At 37.4% G+C, this 15,898-nt stretch overlaps 1 protein-coding gene across 11 annotated transcripts in view; it reads left to right on the top strand.

Moving 5' to 3' along the window:
• KCNIP4 (potassium voltage-gated channel interacting protein 4) overlaps window positions 1-15,898 on the top strand; it is a 452,377-nt gene that overhangs the window by 335,022 nt on the left and 101,457 nt on the right. Inside the window, exon 1 of one of the 11 annotated variants that reach the window (XM_074587702.1) lies at window positions 3,626-4,574. The exons of the other annotated variants lie outside the window; for them this stretch is intronic. Coding sequence (XP_074443803.1) covers window positions 4,463-4,574 — 112 coding nt within the window. The 5' untranslated portion in view covers window positions 3,626-4,462. Of the gene's footprint in view, window positions 1-3,625; window positions 4,575-15,898 lie in introns of those variants that run through there. 11 annotated transcript variants of the gene reach the window in all.

Genomic DNA, 15,898 nt, shown 5'->3' with positions numbered 1-15,898 from the left:
TTATAGTTAAAAACTAAGAGTGTACTGGAATTAAAGTAGTTTACCAATGTATATAAAAGAAGTATGACAATACCAGATAATTTTTTAAGAACTGTGTCATCATATAAAATTATAGGGAAATTTTATACCCTAATACGCTAGTCACAGAATTATTATTTAGCTATTTTTAGGATTTCAAAATGGTTTATTCCTTAATTGTTCAATTCATAACATCCTACACGTTACTCTCAAGCGTTTGCTACTTCTTGTGATATGTTAAATTAGGTGGAATGTTTTTTGTTTTGAAAGATCTTCTCTGCTTTGAGTCAACTTTGAAATCATTAAAATTCAATTTCCCTTATCTAAGCTTTATAAATAATATTTCAGAGTATTTTTTTCTTTTTCCAGAAAGTAGGAGAAAATTGTAGGTATTCTATAAGCATAGAGCAATCGGATCTAAAAATTATCTAGTACAAAATACACTGTCATATTTAAGGTGGCTTTTTATAATAATTACATTCCATCCATAAATTATTCTATTTACAATGGTTAGAGTAGCCAGTAATTCCTTGGGATTGTTTGTGGAAAAAATGTAAGGACTCCAGAATGGGTTTGTTCTCAGAGACCCCAGATCTACTCTGTTCAGAACTTAATTCTGATTTGTGCTTCCAGAGATAAGATATATCTCCTACAGCACTTCAACAAGGTTTCTCTTGTCTGCTTACTTAGGAGAGAAAAACTTGGGCTTCTTTTTATGCTTGTACAACTAATCACTGGGGGAAGGAATTGGCAGGAGAAGGTCCATAGCCATGAACTCCTGCACTCCATCCTTTGAGGAATGCCATGCCTTGCCATGCATCAGCACCTGCCGCAGCCTTACGCTGCAACATATTCCCTCCTTACTTGGTGTATTTTTGTGTGCATGTTTGTTGCTAATTCAGGAGTGCTCTGTACTGGAGATCAGTCCTAACATTGTTATGCTTTCCCATAATTAACGTTTCAGTAAACCCACAGGGTGTTAGTGCCTGAGTGTCCAGCAAACAATAAAGGTTCCACTTCAAATCTTTGTGGAGAGGAATTTACAGCCAGTGCAAGATGCACTGTTTAGATGGGATAGCTTCCTAGCAATGTTAGCACTTTTTTTTTTTTTTCCCCTTCATGCAACCTATTGGAGAATCATAAGAAAGTTTATGCAAACTTAAATATATTATTAAATCACTACCAGATGCGTTGCAATGTCAAAAATGAAAGCAGGAATTAGGGAAAGTCAACAAGCCAAAGCAATGCTTGGATAATACAAGTTGTCAGCCCCTAGTTTCACTGATTCATGTAAAGGATGGTGTTTTCTTTTGTATCCTGGGGGTGGCATTGATGAAAAATTTCTTTTCTTTGAAGAGCATCTAAAATTTTTTTGTAGTGTTAATACAGGGTCTCCATAAGGACGTGTTACGGAAATATTTATTTTGAAATAATTGAACAAAATACGAAGTGAAAGAAATTACACTTGGCTATGAATTCAGGTGCCCTATATACATAACTGAATTTTATCTCCTTGTACAAGATTGATTTCATTTTCAAATGCTTTGAGGAATGGGATTTTTTTGATTGAACCATTTCCAGAAGAATTCACCTTTGTAGGCAACACTGTTGTTTGAATCGGTTGCATGGTGTATTAAAGAAAATATTTCATACATCACTTCTTTTTCCTTTACACATAGTTTCTTACCCTTACTGTTTTATTTTTAAGTGCTAAGACTTAGAGATTCGAAAAGTTTGTATGTGGTTCCCCCAATTTAGAGAACTATCATGAAAGACAACAGGAAAAGTCTATTTCTTTTTTTAAGGAGGTAATCTTTGAGGTCAGTAATCAGTTACATTAATTCAACTGGATGTTCTCAGGTTTGTTGGGTTTTTTTCTTTAAAAATTCTTCTGTAACTCTTCTGCTGCGCAGGTAGAATTGGCCCCTTAAACTCATCAAATTAATGATCTCTGACCCTTTCATTTTTTAGAAGGGATCCAGGTCTCTTCTTGTGTGAAAGCAGAAAACAAAAGGCTGGTTATGGCTGACACCACTTCTCGCTGGGTGGCTTTCTGCATGTGTGTTGGCACATTCAGTAGTGGAGTAGAAGGGACTCTGATCCCAGGAGCGCACAACTCAAGAACACAACATAGCCTGGACGTACTGCAGGGAGGGAGAATTTAGACTGACAGATTTCTCCATTGTAATAGTTTCCCTGATACCGTTTAGTAACAATAAATAAGGCCGCTTTCACTGTTATGGTATGATTGTTTGCATTATATTAGCTTTATTTTTTCTGTAATGCCTGTAAAACAATATGGATCAAAGTGGGATCACATTAAGCCTTGAAATATTGTGAACGTTTGGCCATGCTTCATCATTTGAGAAAAAGAAGAAAAATTTGAGAAAAAAGAAAAAAATAAATAGGAATAAAATCAAGGAGAAAGTAGACATCAGAGATGAGAGTCAGTTAAGATGAATATGTCAGAGCCTTAAAAGGAGACAATGGTATGGAATAACTAGAAACTGAAAAGAGGAAATAAAATGTTAATTTTCTTTTAAAAGGAATAGAACTTAGCATGAAAATATATCGAATAATTATTTTACAATATAAAGCAAAGGTATTGACATATTTGGAAGGTGCAGATGTGGGATAGTGTATTTGTTTTGATTTATTTTTATTGGGCTTTCCTTTTAGGCACTGTTTTAGCTCTATAGGTTAATAGGGAAAGGAACTGACATTCAGATTGAGAGCATATATAAATAATAAAGAACTCTTGACGTTCTAGTATTAAATACCCAGAAGAGCAAAATCAAAGAATATTGTTGCTTATATATTGCCTAGATATAACCTAAAATTAAATGAAATACACGTGTGATTTTTCAAATTAACAAAAATATGCAGATTCTAGAGTCCTGCCTGTATGGAAAAATCTCTCTGATTAGTTATTGTAATTCAATACAGATGGCCTTCAAAGAAAAAAGGAAAAAAGCTGATAGTAAGTTGGAGATTACGTTTTTCTTTCTCCACCTGGTATTCCATAAACAATAAAATGTTAATGTTATAATTTGTTATTATGCTGATTTAAAATTATTATGGCTTTCTGAACAAGAATAAAAGTTTCTGAGCTTCTTGAAAGTTAGTAAAAGTTGTTTCTAATGGAAAGAGTTAAGCAACCTAAGATGAGCGGTCAATATCAGATATAATTTATGAGATTGGTTTTATTGCTAGATCATATGTGTTTCTTTTGTATAAGGGTGTCTAAAAGTATTTTTTCTGAGACCTCTTTTCATGTTATTCTAGTGCCTTGCATACCAGTGGACAGATTTTAGTTTAATTATTAAGATGGGCACAAGAATAAGCATTTAGGTCTAACCTTATAATATTTATGCGCGCGCTGAATAAATACTCTTCAGACTCTATTCTTCACACTGGGTATTCTCTTGGTAATCACATAAATAAACAAAGGACAATTAGTATTATACAGACTATCCAATAAACCAGCTGGGATCATAAGCCTCTGTTCTTTTTCCCCTGATGCACAGCCTGGGCAAAATCTTCCCAGGAGCTGCGGAAAACACCTAATTCCCATTTGTATATAACAGAGTTTGGGGTTCAACACTTCTAGGTTCACATCCTTAGACAGAAAAACACTGTTTTGTTTCTCAATCAATAAAGAGTACATTCTTCCTGGCTACGGAGCAGGGGTTTGGGCCGTGCATGTCTCCTTGACAGCACTGTATTTTGCTAGCTGGGGGCACGGATCATGCTGATATGGATTTTTTTAATTTCCATTCTCATTTCCACTGAAGATTCTAATTAGATTCTGGTGATGCTTAAGAGGAGGAAGGGACAGTGTTTCTCTGAACATTATTCTTTCTAATGCAGAGGGCAGTAGTTTTCTGACGTGCAGCATTTAGCACAGGTGAAAACAGATGTCTTGTCTGTCTTTAGCAAACCGTCATTTGTCAAACTTGGCAAGAATTGTGCTAAGAGGAGCTGGGGAAGGGCTGCGAGGCTCGGGGAGAGTGGCAAAGCCTGGGTCTGGGAGCGCTGGAGTGCAGAGAGCTGATAGCAGCCTGCTCCCGAGTGCAAGTTTCCAGGGAGTGTTTCTTCTTGGCACTGACACAGCCAAGTCTCCAGCTCCGACACAGATGTTCCTCCAGCAGCCCTGAAGTAACGCTGCTTGCCGGATACAATGTCATACCCAGGGGTTCGTGGTCCACCTCAGCCTTCTCAGAGGACTCGCTACTGATGAAATCAAATGCTTAGGGAAGCATGAGATGCGGGGCTTTATCTAATATTTTGTCTCGGCTAGAGAGGCTGGTGAATTGCCACAGCTCAGTACTGCACTGCTTTACACCACTGCAACTTTCTTCAAAGCAAACTCTTGGTAAAATCCTCTAATTTCCCTCTGATTGCAAACCGGTGTGAAGACTGGAATGATTTGCCTGCTGGAAGAATGTTGACTCTCGAGTGGGAGTCAGAGGGACTGCAAACAGTGGGTATTGTTGTGATTATATTTGCATCTCTGAAGCTGCTTCATTTGCTGGGACTGATTGATTTTTCAGAAGGTAAAGTGGTTTGTGCTGTTTGTAGGTGTGGTGTCTGATCTGCTAAAATAGACTTAGAGAGCATCAGGTATAAAAGCTGTGAAATGAAAAGGCTTGAAAAGTGAACATAACATTCAGACTAAAAATCCTGGTTTGCTTCCCCTGGTTTTACTTTGTTATTGTAAAACAGAAGTAGATGCTAGCACAGGATTTGTATTTTGCTGTGAATTTCCAAGTGTCTGTGGGTCGATGTTTATTAGAAAGACTGAAAATAGTGAACATAACACCTGTCAGTTGCCTTTGAAAGCTGTTCAGTGCTATAAAACTTGATAGATTAAGTGGATCTTAGTTCAGTTCTCATTTATAACACACTTTGCTCTTCTGATTTATGATGCAATTAGAGTTTTGTTCTGTATCAATATTTATGTGTTAAAAATCCGTTTCAGAGATAAATGCAAAACACGCTTACTTACAGGATAAGCTCTAGGATCAAGTCTGCTTGACACCTTTCAAAAAAGTGCATAGATGCCAACATTAAATGTGGGTATTTTAAATATATATAATTAATATATGTTTTAAAATTCCTGTTTGCTTGCTCAGATTCCTGTCTGCTGTCTACTATATGGGTCATATCATTTCATCTACTCTCAAACAGGGCTTCAAATTAGTTTTAACAGGATTTTTATTTCTATACAAAGTGAAGTTTATTTCACATTTTATAGAAATAGGCCATTTCAGTTCAGTTATAAATGAGAACTTTTGCTGTCAACTTTTCAACTTTTTAACAAAATGTCTTGTATGGACTGCTGTAGCAAACAAAAGCTTTTAACTCCCTGAAGTCCTTGCTCAAAAAATACTGCTTTTGTCAGTATATTTGTGCACGTGAACACAAACCAATCCTTTCTGCTTTCAGTCAGAATCACACAGCCAAGGACAGCACTCCAGTTTTCTGAAACGTTAACTTTTTATCATGGAATAGGATCTCTGATGGATGTAGATTCACATCATCACCTCGTAAAATTGTTCAGCTGATAAAATGTGAAATCTTTAACACAGCACTTTTATAGTTACTGAACTATTGAAATAAATCATCCTTAAAACCATCTGTGGTGAGAATGTATAATATTTGCTGTGTTACTATATAATGCATTCGTTCTGGAACTGTAAAATTACTTTTTGAATTTTAAACAAATCAGTGACTTTTTTTCATAACAGTACTCACTTTTTGGGTTTTTTTTATGCTCTAGATGTGTAACGTTTTTAAAACCTAAAAAATCTTCTTACTAGATATGTGTTAGCTTCAACTTTATAACGTATGGTAACATATAGGAAAAAAGGATTAAAATGCAATTTTGGTTTTTTAGCAGGTGTACAGCTACATCCCTTTCTTGATTTCTCACAGTGTGATACTGCCATTAAGTCTGTGGGAAAATGTTTCATGTAATTTCAACTGTATTAAATCACTTTTTTAAAAAAATCCCCCTGGTAGAAATTATACTGATTTTAATATAAATAATAAGTTCAAGATGATGCATCAATTGAAGTGTAATATTTTGTTTTAATGCACCCATTAGTGCCATGGTATTTCCTCACATGATAATGTAATATTTTCACTCAAAAGTACCTAGCAACATAAAACTGATCTCTAAATGTAAAAAGATTAAACATAGTAGATACGTTCATAACATCCGCGGTGTGAATAGCTCCAGTGATTCAGGGGATTTCCTGTGCCCCTATGGCTGATCTGTGCTATTTAACTCTTCCGTGTTTGGGTACTGCCTTTTCTATTAAACAGAATTCTGCCCCAAATGATTAAGGGATATTTTATAGCGTATTCAGAACTAATGGTCTGCTGTTCTCCTACTGAATGCAAGGACAGGTTTTCTGTTGATGTAAGGAGGACCATATTTGAATGACAAGTGTTAATCCTGAAACCAAAATGACCAATGAGGTCTCCCCATCTACCCCATGGAGACAGGGCATGAGCCATATGCTGAAACAAACCTGTTCCAGTAGTTAGGCTTTCTGATGCTTTAACATGCTTGTCTTAACATCCCTGATATCGTAGAATCATCATAATCATATATTGACTTCTTTTGAAAATATCACTGAAAGATAGGGCAGCATGCTTGTCCTGTTGTTTGCCAATATAGGACAGAGAAAACGGGTAAATGACAAATCCTTAGTTGCAAACTTCTTACAACTCCACTGATTTTAGTGAGGTTGTTACGATGCATTACAGCAAATTCTACCCATCAGAGTGACTTCTCTAAGCCCAAATCAAGAGTCAAGAGCAGAAATGGGAGCAGAACTACTGTGATCCACAAAAGCATCATGGACTGACTAATTGGAGTGTTTCCATCCTTCCAGTTCACTCATCCTCTCTGTCCACCGAAGTGTAGAGGTAGCTTCAGCTTCACTACTCCTTAATCTGTTTGTACTGTGAAAACGCAACAGCTTGTTCATTGTTTATTTTTATAGTCATTTATAATTAGACATAAAATACCCTACATCTTGTATTCCAGGCGCTTTCAGTATTATTTTTTAAAATAATAGTAGACTTAGAGAAAAATTTCCTCTTTAACACAGCTACTGGAAGCATTCTACCCAGTACAGCTTTTTTGCCATGTGCAGTCATCTCTCGTGCAAAAATTGACTTTCAGTTGAACAGGCAAAAAGATTGGTCACCCAGTGTGCTATGATGGACAACCACCCTCCTTTACTTTACACAGCGAAGGAGTTATGGTGGAGAAGAGCTTGACTTGCCCTCACTCCTCCATGGGAAAGTAGGAGAATCCAGGCAATCTGCTTATTTTTCTTACAGCGTTCAACATTTGTCAGGACAGGGGACCTGGTTTGATCCTGTGTCCCAGACTAGGGACTATGTTCTACTTCATCCATCCTCCACTTTCCAATAAGCAGGAAAGAGAGACCAGAATGAGGAGAAAGTTGGCTTCACTGAAGCCAGCGAGCTATTTCAGTTATAAGGACAGAATTGAATCAATACCACTTTTACTAGGAAAAGAATGAAACTCTCCTTTCCTTCTCCTTCCATTACTTTGAAAGTGGTTTGACACTGATCAATATCTTCCCTCCAGCTTCCTTGCCTGAAACTTTTGCTGCTGGGTGGCTTCATTCCAAAGCTTTTGTTTTGTTACTCGGCTGGAAGGGGAGCAGAGGAAGGCAATCAGAACTGAAGCAAAGGACCAGAGCAGTAAAATAGCAGCACCAGGCTTAGAGGGAATTCATCCACCAGGACCTTGGAGGGGAGAAACTGGCAAAATGAAGGATACACTTTGCATTTGTGTGTCCAGAATATCTCTCAAGTGGTAGCTGTATGAAGACATTATGTAAATATGTGTGAGCAACTTTGTAAACATCAGGGGACTGCATAAATCCAAATCTTTAATAGGACAAACTTTGTGCCTCTTCCTTCATTGTGCATTGATTATGTTTGGAATTATAACACCTCATACAGAAGTGTTTTTCTTTTGTTTGTGAATATAATCAACCAGTGTTGCAATTTATTCTAGACCCTGCTATTCCTCCCCTTTTCCTTCCATTAATTTCTAACAGTTTCCAGAACGTGTTATTATTATGTTTCCAAATGCATATTCAGATGTAAATTTCATGTGTCATATACGAATGTCCCATAAACTCAATTTTTTTTGCCTAGTAGGCCCCTCTGGTCCCTACATGTCTTTCAACTCAATAGGCCATCAAGGCTGTGTAGGAATATTTGATCTTTAGCTTCTCTTGCTTGATGCAAAGCAAAGAGCAGCTCAATTACAGTTATCAATAATCATATTTGGCTGTAAAGTCTGCCTTGAGTGTAAATAGAGTAATTACTTGCTTTGGCTAGAATTTGGAAATTGTCTAAGGGGTATATTTTCTTTAAACAGGTAGTTTTCTCTCTTAGGATATATTTGTTCTGTGTAGGTACAGAAAGAGGTTTTTTAGGTTTTTTTTTTCTTTCTAATCTAATTTGGATGGGCAGAAGCCACCTGCACTCCAGAACTCATGTTACTGCGTTTGAGTTGATTTGCTCTGTCACACTAACATGCTAAAATGTGGCCTCTTTTGTAGCTCGAGTACTTAAAAGCACAGAGAGGATAAGGTTAGGTCTGTCTGCAGTCATCTGTGTTAACACGTTGTTAGTTACCCTTATGGCTTAGCAAAACCAGTAAAGTTTAAATTATCATCTCGAATACAGTATGAGTCTCCCCCTTAGAAAATGAATGATATGGGGAAAGACATAATGCTGACAAATTCTCTGTTGCTTTGTACTTTTCTAAGAGAAAGAACCTGAAAAAGTAATGGAGTTTTCTCCTTGTCAACATGCGGCTGGTAAGAATTATCCAAATTTGGATGTCCTACCCATGCACTGGTGGCTGTGCTGCAAGTCCAGCTTCCAGCAGACTCTCCTGTGGTGCTCCCTCTCCTCTCTCAGCCAAATGGGATGCAATATAGCATAACTCCACAATAAACAGAAAGAATATACCACACGTCGCCTTGCCTTCTCTCAGCAGCTGCTTGTAACACCTGATTAGGATCTGCTATCAGTAAGCTGTTCAGTTTTCACATGGTGAAACGTACACATGTACACTTCCTTCTTGTCTTTTTTTCTTCTCCAGAGACACTTGTAGGATTAAGGGAACTACTTTCTTCTGAGTAAGCCAGTATCAACTGCCTCAAAAAATTCTGTTCACGGATGCTGAGATCCAAGTTCCAACTCATGGCATCAAGGTACACAGTAGTGTTAGGTTTGCTATGATCTTACACACCAGAAATGACAAGCAGCTAGGGAAGCTTCTCCTTGTGTTCATCTTTGCAAAGGCATAGTTACTTTTGAGCATCATTTGAACTTTCTTTAAGAGATCTTGAGTATTCATCTTAAGCACATCATTCATCCAAAGTTGTCTGGGTTTTAACCTTTTCCCTCCAGACTAGATCAGATCTCCCTTTCTCAGGACCATTTTACTATCATTGTTCAAGTACATTATGAAAACCTGTGTTGAGTACAAACACATTTGAGAAGGAACTGGAGTAAAATATATTTGAATTAGCACTCAGAGAAGGAAAACAGAGTACTAGGTTTTATCAGGATGTACTGCATGTTGAAATGTGACCAACACTCCATCTGACTATTACAGAATACTAACATAAATAGATCCTTTATCAACAAAGGAAATCAGAAGATGAAGGAAAGATCACACAGAAAGCACTCAGTATTCAGTCATAACAACCATTGCTGGCCAAAATTTCATATCTTTTCAAAGGGAAGGAGCTATTTTCCCCCAGTATATAGAGGAAAAACACTCCAAAGAAAGGTTTGTAACATGCATTTGATACCTGTAGCAAAGCCTGCATCTAACCACTGTGTATCCCAGAGCATGGATACTGGGAGCTTCCTATAGAATGCCCTGCCTAGGCATTTTCCCTCTGCACTCTGCCACTGCCTCAGGCTCAAGCTGCTTTTAAAATGTAGCTCCACATAAAATGATTCATTTTAAGATGACAGAGATTCGGTATGACAAAGTATGCTTCTGAAAAATAACTACACTTGGTCAGCTGAGTATGGGTGAGGAGAGAAAAGCATTGGCTAATCATTAATGTACTTCAGGGCTGAGAATATAGCAGGCTTTACTGTTAGAATATGATATTTGCAAAGACATAAATAATCATTGCTTAAAGTGACATTATAGAACAAGATTAAATATGTGCAATGACGGAATGACTGAATGGAAAAAAAACATCCATGATAGTGCACTGATGTAGAAATAATGTAGTCACCTTTGGTCTCTTGACTTCGTAAATTATTTGTTCCATGTTTGACGCAGTTTTTGACCAGAATTCTTTGACCTTTGATATTAATGAGACATGGGAGGTACTCAGTGAAATTTGTAGGGATTTATATATTCAGATTACACGTAGACCTATATGAAACATGAAGATTTACAAAGCAGTTGAATATGTTCCATGTAATAATGTGAAAATAATACCATAATTTAAAGCCATTCTGCTACGATTTCATTTTCTAGTATGCATTTTAGCTCATAATAAAAATTCTTATGGAATTACCTTTGGGAAAAATCACAAAAGCAGCCATAAAGCTGTTTTTGCAGTCTCATCTGGACCCGTAATGCTGTATAGCTGCTTCATGTTACTCTAGCAGTATAAAGAAGCACAAATCAGACTGTTCTGTTTGTAGAAATCTAATATGTCCTTCCAAAGTCTGTAGTCAATGAACTTTTAGAAACACCCTAACAGTAAATTGAGTGTATGTGTGTATGAATGTGTGTACATTTGTTGAAGAGAGAGAAATAATCTAAAATTAAGACTTTGTGTACCAAATTTTAACACCAAGTAACTTTTAATGGCTATAGTAGCCCAAGGGGACAACTGTATGATGGAAGGTCTGACACAGGTTCAAGTAGGTCACTTTTAATGTTAACAAAAAAAAAAAAATTGTCATTACTGATCAATTCAGTATTTGTGCTGTTGTGCAGATTGATTATTTTATACTTACTTGTAAGTAGATGTATGGATTCCGTATGTGCATTTGCCTGATTTTTTCGATATGTATTTAGATGAACAGACCTTGAAAATTTCTGATAAACATCTGCCCATATTTTGGGTACAATTTATTTTCAGCCTTCCACTGATCAGTTAAGAAAGAATGAGTTATGTCATATAAAAGAAATAATTTTTCTGACAACAGGGCTTTCAAAAGTTAGCAGGAGGAATATTGATTGAAGTTCACTGAAATGAGTCAAACCAAAATGAAGTGCAACAGTTTGGTGACAGTTTCATGATTCTCCCAAAGGTGGCTTGTTCCTTGCAGATAAAACTGCTGGGTTTGGAGTGGGATAGTGAAATTAGAGGAATTAGAGGAGAGAAGGGGAAAAAAAGTCTAGTTTGCTTAGGGATCTATCAACAAGTGAATAAGTAGTGAGGTAAGGAGGACCTCAAAAAAATTTGAATAAAATAGAATAATTGGGAAAGTAAATAGGAAGACTCATGAGTTTCAGTGAATTAGATTTTTATATGTCATGTGTCAATCATATTACATTCGAGCATACGCTTTTGTGTAAGGAGAGAAAATGTAGTATTCCATGCTCAAAAAAAGATTATATTCCCCTGTGATCCAATGGGGGTCACTTTCCTAAGTTGTGACTCTCCAGATAGCCCCAGTGATTGAAGCACTGGTTTCAGCCTACCTATATCTGAAGATTGCAGCCATAATATTTAACCTGTGTACTAGCAGTTTGGTTTCTGTCCTTCTTGTGCTGTAAATTCTTTAGGCTCCTTTGTTTCTTAATAAAAGATGGAGTTCTAGAATATACACATCACTATGAAATTTGAGCTAAGGCAAACTGAGTAGGTCGGCATCATTCTTGCAAAGTTATATTTATGAAGTAATAATCAGAATTCCTCCCTCTGAGATGGCAACAGAAGAATATTTCACTTGACCTGAAATACCACTCCAGGGCGGTATCCCTTTCAACAAGCGGTAGCGCAGTGGTACTGTTAACACTGAAACAGTTACTGCTAGTTATTTTTCCCAAGAATACATGTGATCATCATCCTTAGACTATGGGCTAATCTGCGCTCAGTCTCTCCCTGTATTTCTTCTGTATTTTGAGTTGTTTATAAGGTGCTTCATTATTTCTCAGTCAGATGGGTACTAATTATCAGCAACTTCATTGCATAATTAGAAGAATCACTATTAAATCGTAAGAAAGTTGGGTTAGCATTTTGGAACCCCCATTATGATTCCTCTCCTTTGTGACCTTAGGAAATCTTCTAGAAAATGGTGAAAAACGTACTAGTTAACTCACTGTCTGTTGTGAGCGTAAATAGATTAAAAGTTGTTTCAGATGCTAGAGCAGGGAGGCCATATTGTCTCTCGGTGCTGGGAGACACACATTGATGGATCTCTCTTAATCTCACTGTCAAAACTAGGAGCCCAAGTTAGAAACTTGATCATGGTGAGCGATAGGTTTATAAATAGCTTCAACCTGTTGAGACTTCTTATACAAAAAAGGCAGTCCGAATCCACCCAGAAACGTGTTGGAATCAGTCAATACCCAAGACTTTATTTTTTACTACAAATAGTATGTACTTTCTTGTTGAGAAAGCAGGTAGTCTCATCTCAGATTCGAATAAAAAGCTATTGTAAAATGAATTACAGTACGATTTTTACTGTAGCATAGTATTTTCTGTTTAACTCCTTTATAGTTTCCTCAGCTATAAATGTTTTATATTACATATTCTTTTTAAGATAAACCTTGGTGTTTCTTCTTTGGTTATTATAAGCAAAATATAATTCATTTGAACTCATATGTATATATGTATAGAGAGGAATACACTGCTTTATGAGATATGTAGCACATAGGATACATACATACACATATGCAATGAAATATATACGGAAAATAATTTTATATTTCAATTTATGGTGTACTGAGTGCAAGTAGATGGATTTTTAGTATTTCACACACTGCAAATTATAAAAATAATTCTTTCCTGATTTGTATTTCCTTTGAAATATTTCAAAATACAGGCCCTATTTCTCAGTCTCATACTAACATGAATAGTCTTTTAATACAACGTATTTGTAATATGAATGCACTTTTAATTTTAGCACAAGATGCAGTTTTTTGAGAGGAGATTTCCTACAGGATTCTGCTTTCCCAAACACAAAAAATAGAATTCATTTTAATTTAAACTTGGAAAATAAATTGCAAATAATAACTTGAAGAAAAATATTATATAGTTTGGTATTGCAGATAGACTCTGTTGTGTTTCAATAATGATGCACTGCAAATAAATGTTTCTTTGTTATATTTCAATAATAAGTAATACGATTTACATTGCTAAAAAAATAAATAAATATTGTTTCCAGTTCTGTCTACCTCTGGGCAATTTTTCATCCTCGTTACTGAAGTCACTAAAAGGGACCCCAATCAATTAACTCACAATAATCATTTTGGGATTCGATTCAGCCCCTGATCCTCAAATATATCAGAAAACTGTAACCTTTTTACTTGCTTTTCTCAGATGAACAAGTCTAATGCACTGTCCTATATAAAATTCCAGCTGATTTCTTCAGAGGTTATACGCGTCCATCACTTTATTCTCTCAGTAGAGTATTGTGCACAAAACAGCACATTCCAAATACAGCAATCAACACAAAAGTATAGTCTGCTTTCATAAAAGTAGAGAACCTCAAAGTACTACCAATAAATGGATGCTTCACTGTGTAGGCATATATTACCATGAATTTGTGCTTCTAGCTTTTTTCCAAATGGAGATGAAATTGCTGAAACTAGTGTTATTAAAAGCTTTTATTCAGATTTCTTTTATCTGTGCCAGGTTAAACATGTATCTCATGGATGAACACTTGAATAGAAGCATCTGAAAAGTCATAATTAAGTAAAATCTTTAGTAGCAAATTCATGCTTTTATGAATTTTACTAAATTGTGCAATTTTGTATTATTTGTATAACCAGAGACAGTAGTTGCATTCATTCTATTGGTTATTATTTAAAAAATAAGAGTTTCTGCCGGAAGTCTTCACACTTCAAGGGTTGTTTCTATTTGTACGGCTTTAGAAGCAGCCAGAGAGTCAGGGAGCCGCATTCTCATTTCTAGTTCTCTACTGCTGAGAAGGAACAACTAGCAGCAGGTCAATATTTATGATAGCTCCCATTTTCTTCACTCTGCATGTCATGCTAATAGAGGGCAGGTGATGGAAGATGAATAGAGAGCAGGAGAGAGTGGGTCCTTGGGGGCATCTTCCCCAGCGTTGAGGTGGTGAATGAACCAATATTTGCATGCAACAATATGCAAAGGCAAGTGGAGATTTTCTGCGTGCTGCATAGGTCCAGAGCCATTGAAACAGAAGCATGTTTTGAATGTAGTTTTTAAGGAGGGCTTGGAAGAATCATGGGTTAATTCATAAAGAGAGTTAAACACCTAAGGAACTGCAAGGAAGGAATCACAGTAGGGTTTGTCTAGGACCTGATGATATTATCTGTCTTTTAAGCGTAGATAAGATTGAAGTACCATTACAACAGACTTCACAGGCTCAGGGCAAGAAAGCTATAGCTCTTGTTCATTTTTGCTCTTCTGTATGTATATGTATCTGTGGACATGCACATATGGACAGGCAGACAAAAACCAGAAGGAGCTCTGTGAGAGAAAAAACAAAACAAACCAAAACTGAAACTGTTTGGTATTTTCTGTTGTTGCCATTTTCCCAGAGAAGTATAGTTGTTCAGGCCGGTGACAAGTGGTGTTCCCCAGGGGTCAGTACTGGGACCAGTCCTGTTCAATATATTCATCAATGACCTGGATGAGGGGATAGAGTGCACCCTCAGCAAGTTCGTTGATGATACAAAACTGGGGGGGTGGCTGACACACCAGAAGGCTGTGCCGCCATACGGAGAGACCTGGACAGGCTGGAGAGTTGGGCAGAGAGGAACCTTATGAAATTCAACAAGGGCAAGTGTAGGGTGCTGCACCCGGGGAGGAATAACCCTATGCACCAGTACAGGCTGGGGGCTGAGCTGCTGGAGATCAGCTCTGTGGAAAGAGACCTGGGAGTCCTGGGGGACAACAGGATGACCATGAGTCAGCAGTGTAAAGGCAGCCAATGGCATCCTGGGGTGCATCAAGAAGAGTGTGGCCAGCAGGTCGAGGGAGGTCATCCCTCCCCTCTACTCTGCCCTGGTGAGGCCGTATGTGGAGTATATGTCCAGTTCTGGGCTCCCCAGTTCAAGGAGGACAGGGAACTGCTGGAGAGGGTGCAGCAAAGGGCTACCAAGATGATTAGGGGTCTGGAACATCCCTCTTATGAAGAAATGCTGAGGGATTTGGGTCTTTTCAGTCTGGAAAAAAGAAGACTGAGGAGGGAGCTTATCAGCACTTATAAATACTTAAAGGGTGGGTGTCAGGAGGATGGGGCCAGGCTCTTGTCAGTGGTGCCCAGGGACAGGACAAGAGGCAATGGGCACAAACTTGAATATAGGAAGTTCCACCTAAACATGAGGAGGAACTTCTTTCCTTTGAGTGTGGCAGAGCACTGGAACAGGCTGCCCAGAGAGGTGGTGGAGTCTCCTTCCCTGGAGACATTCAAAACCCGCCTGGATGAGTTCCTGTGCAGCCTGCTCTCGGTGACCCTTCTGTGGCAGGGGGGTTGGACTAGATGATCTCTAGATGTCCCTTCCAATCCCTATCATTCTGTGATTCTCATTTACTCTATTGGATTATAAGTGAACATTTGAGAAACCACTGCTTTCAAACTAAGGAACCTATAGTTGGCAATGAGGGAATATAAA

Source organism: Larus michahellis, chromosome 5 (genome assembly GCF_964199755.1).
Source record: "Larus michahellis chromosome 5, bLarMic1.1, whole genome shotgun sequence".
Taxonomy (NCBI): Eukaryota; Metazoa; Chordata; class Aves; order Charadriiformes; family Laridae; genus Larus; species Larus michahellis.
This window is presented reverse-complemented; position numbering and strand designations above follow the sequence as displayed.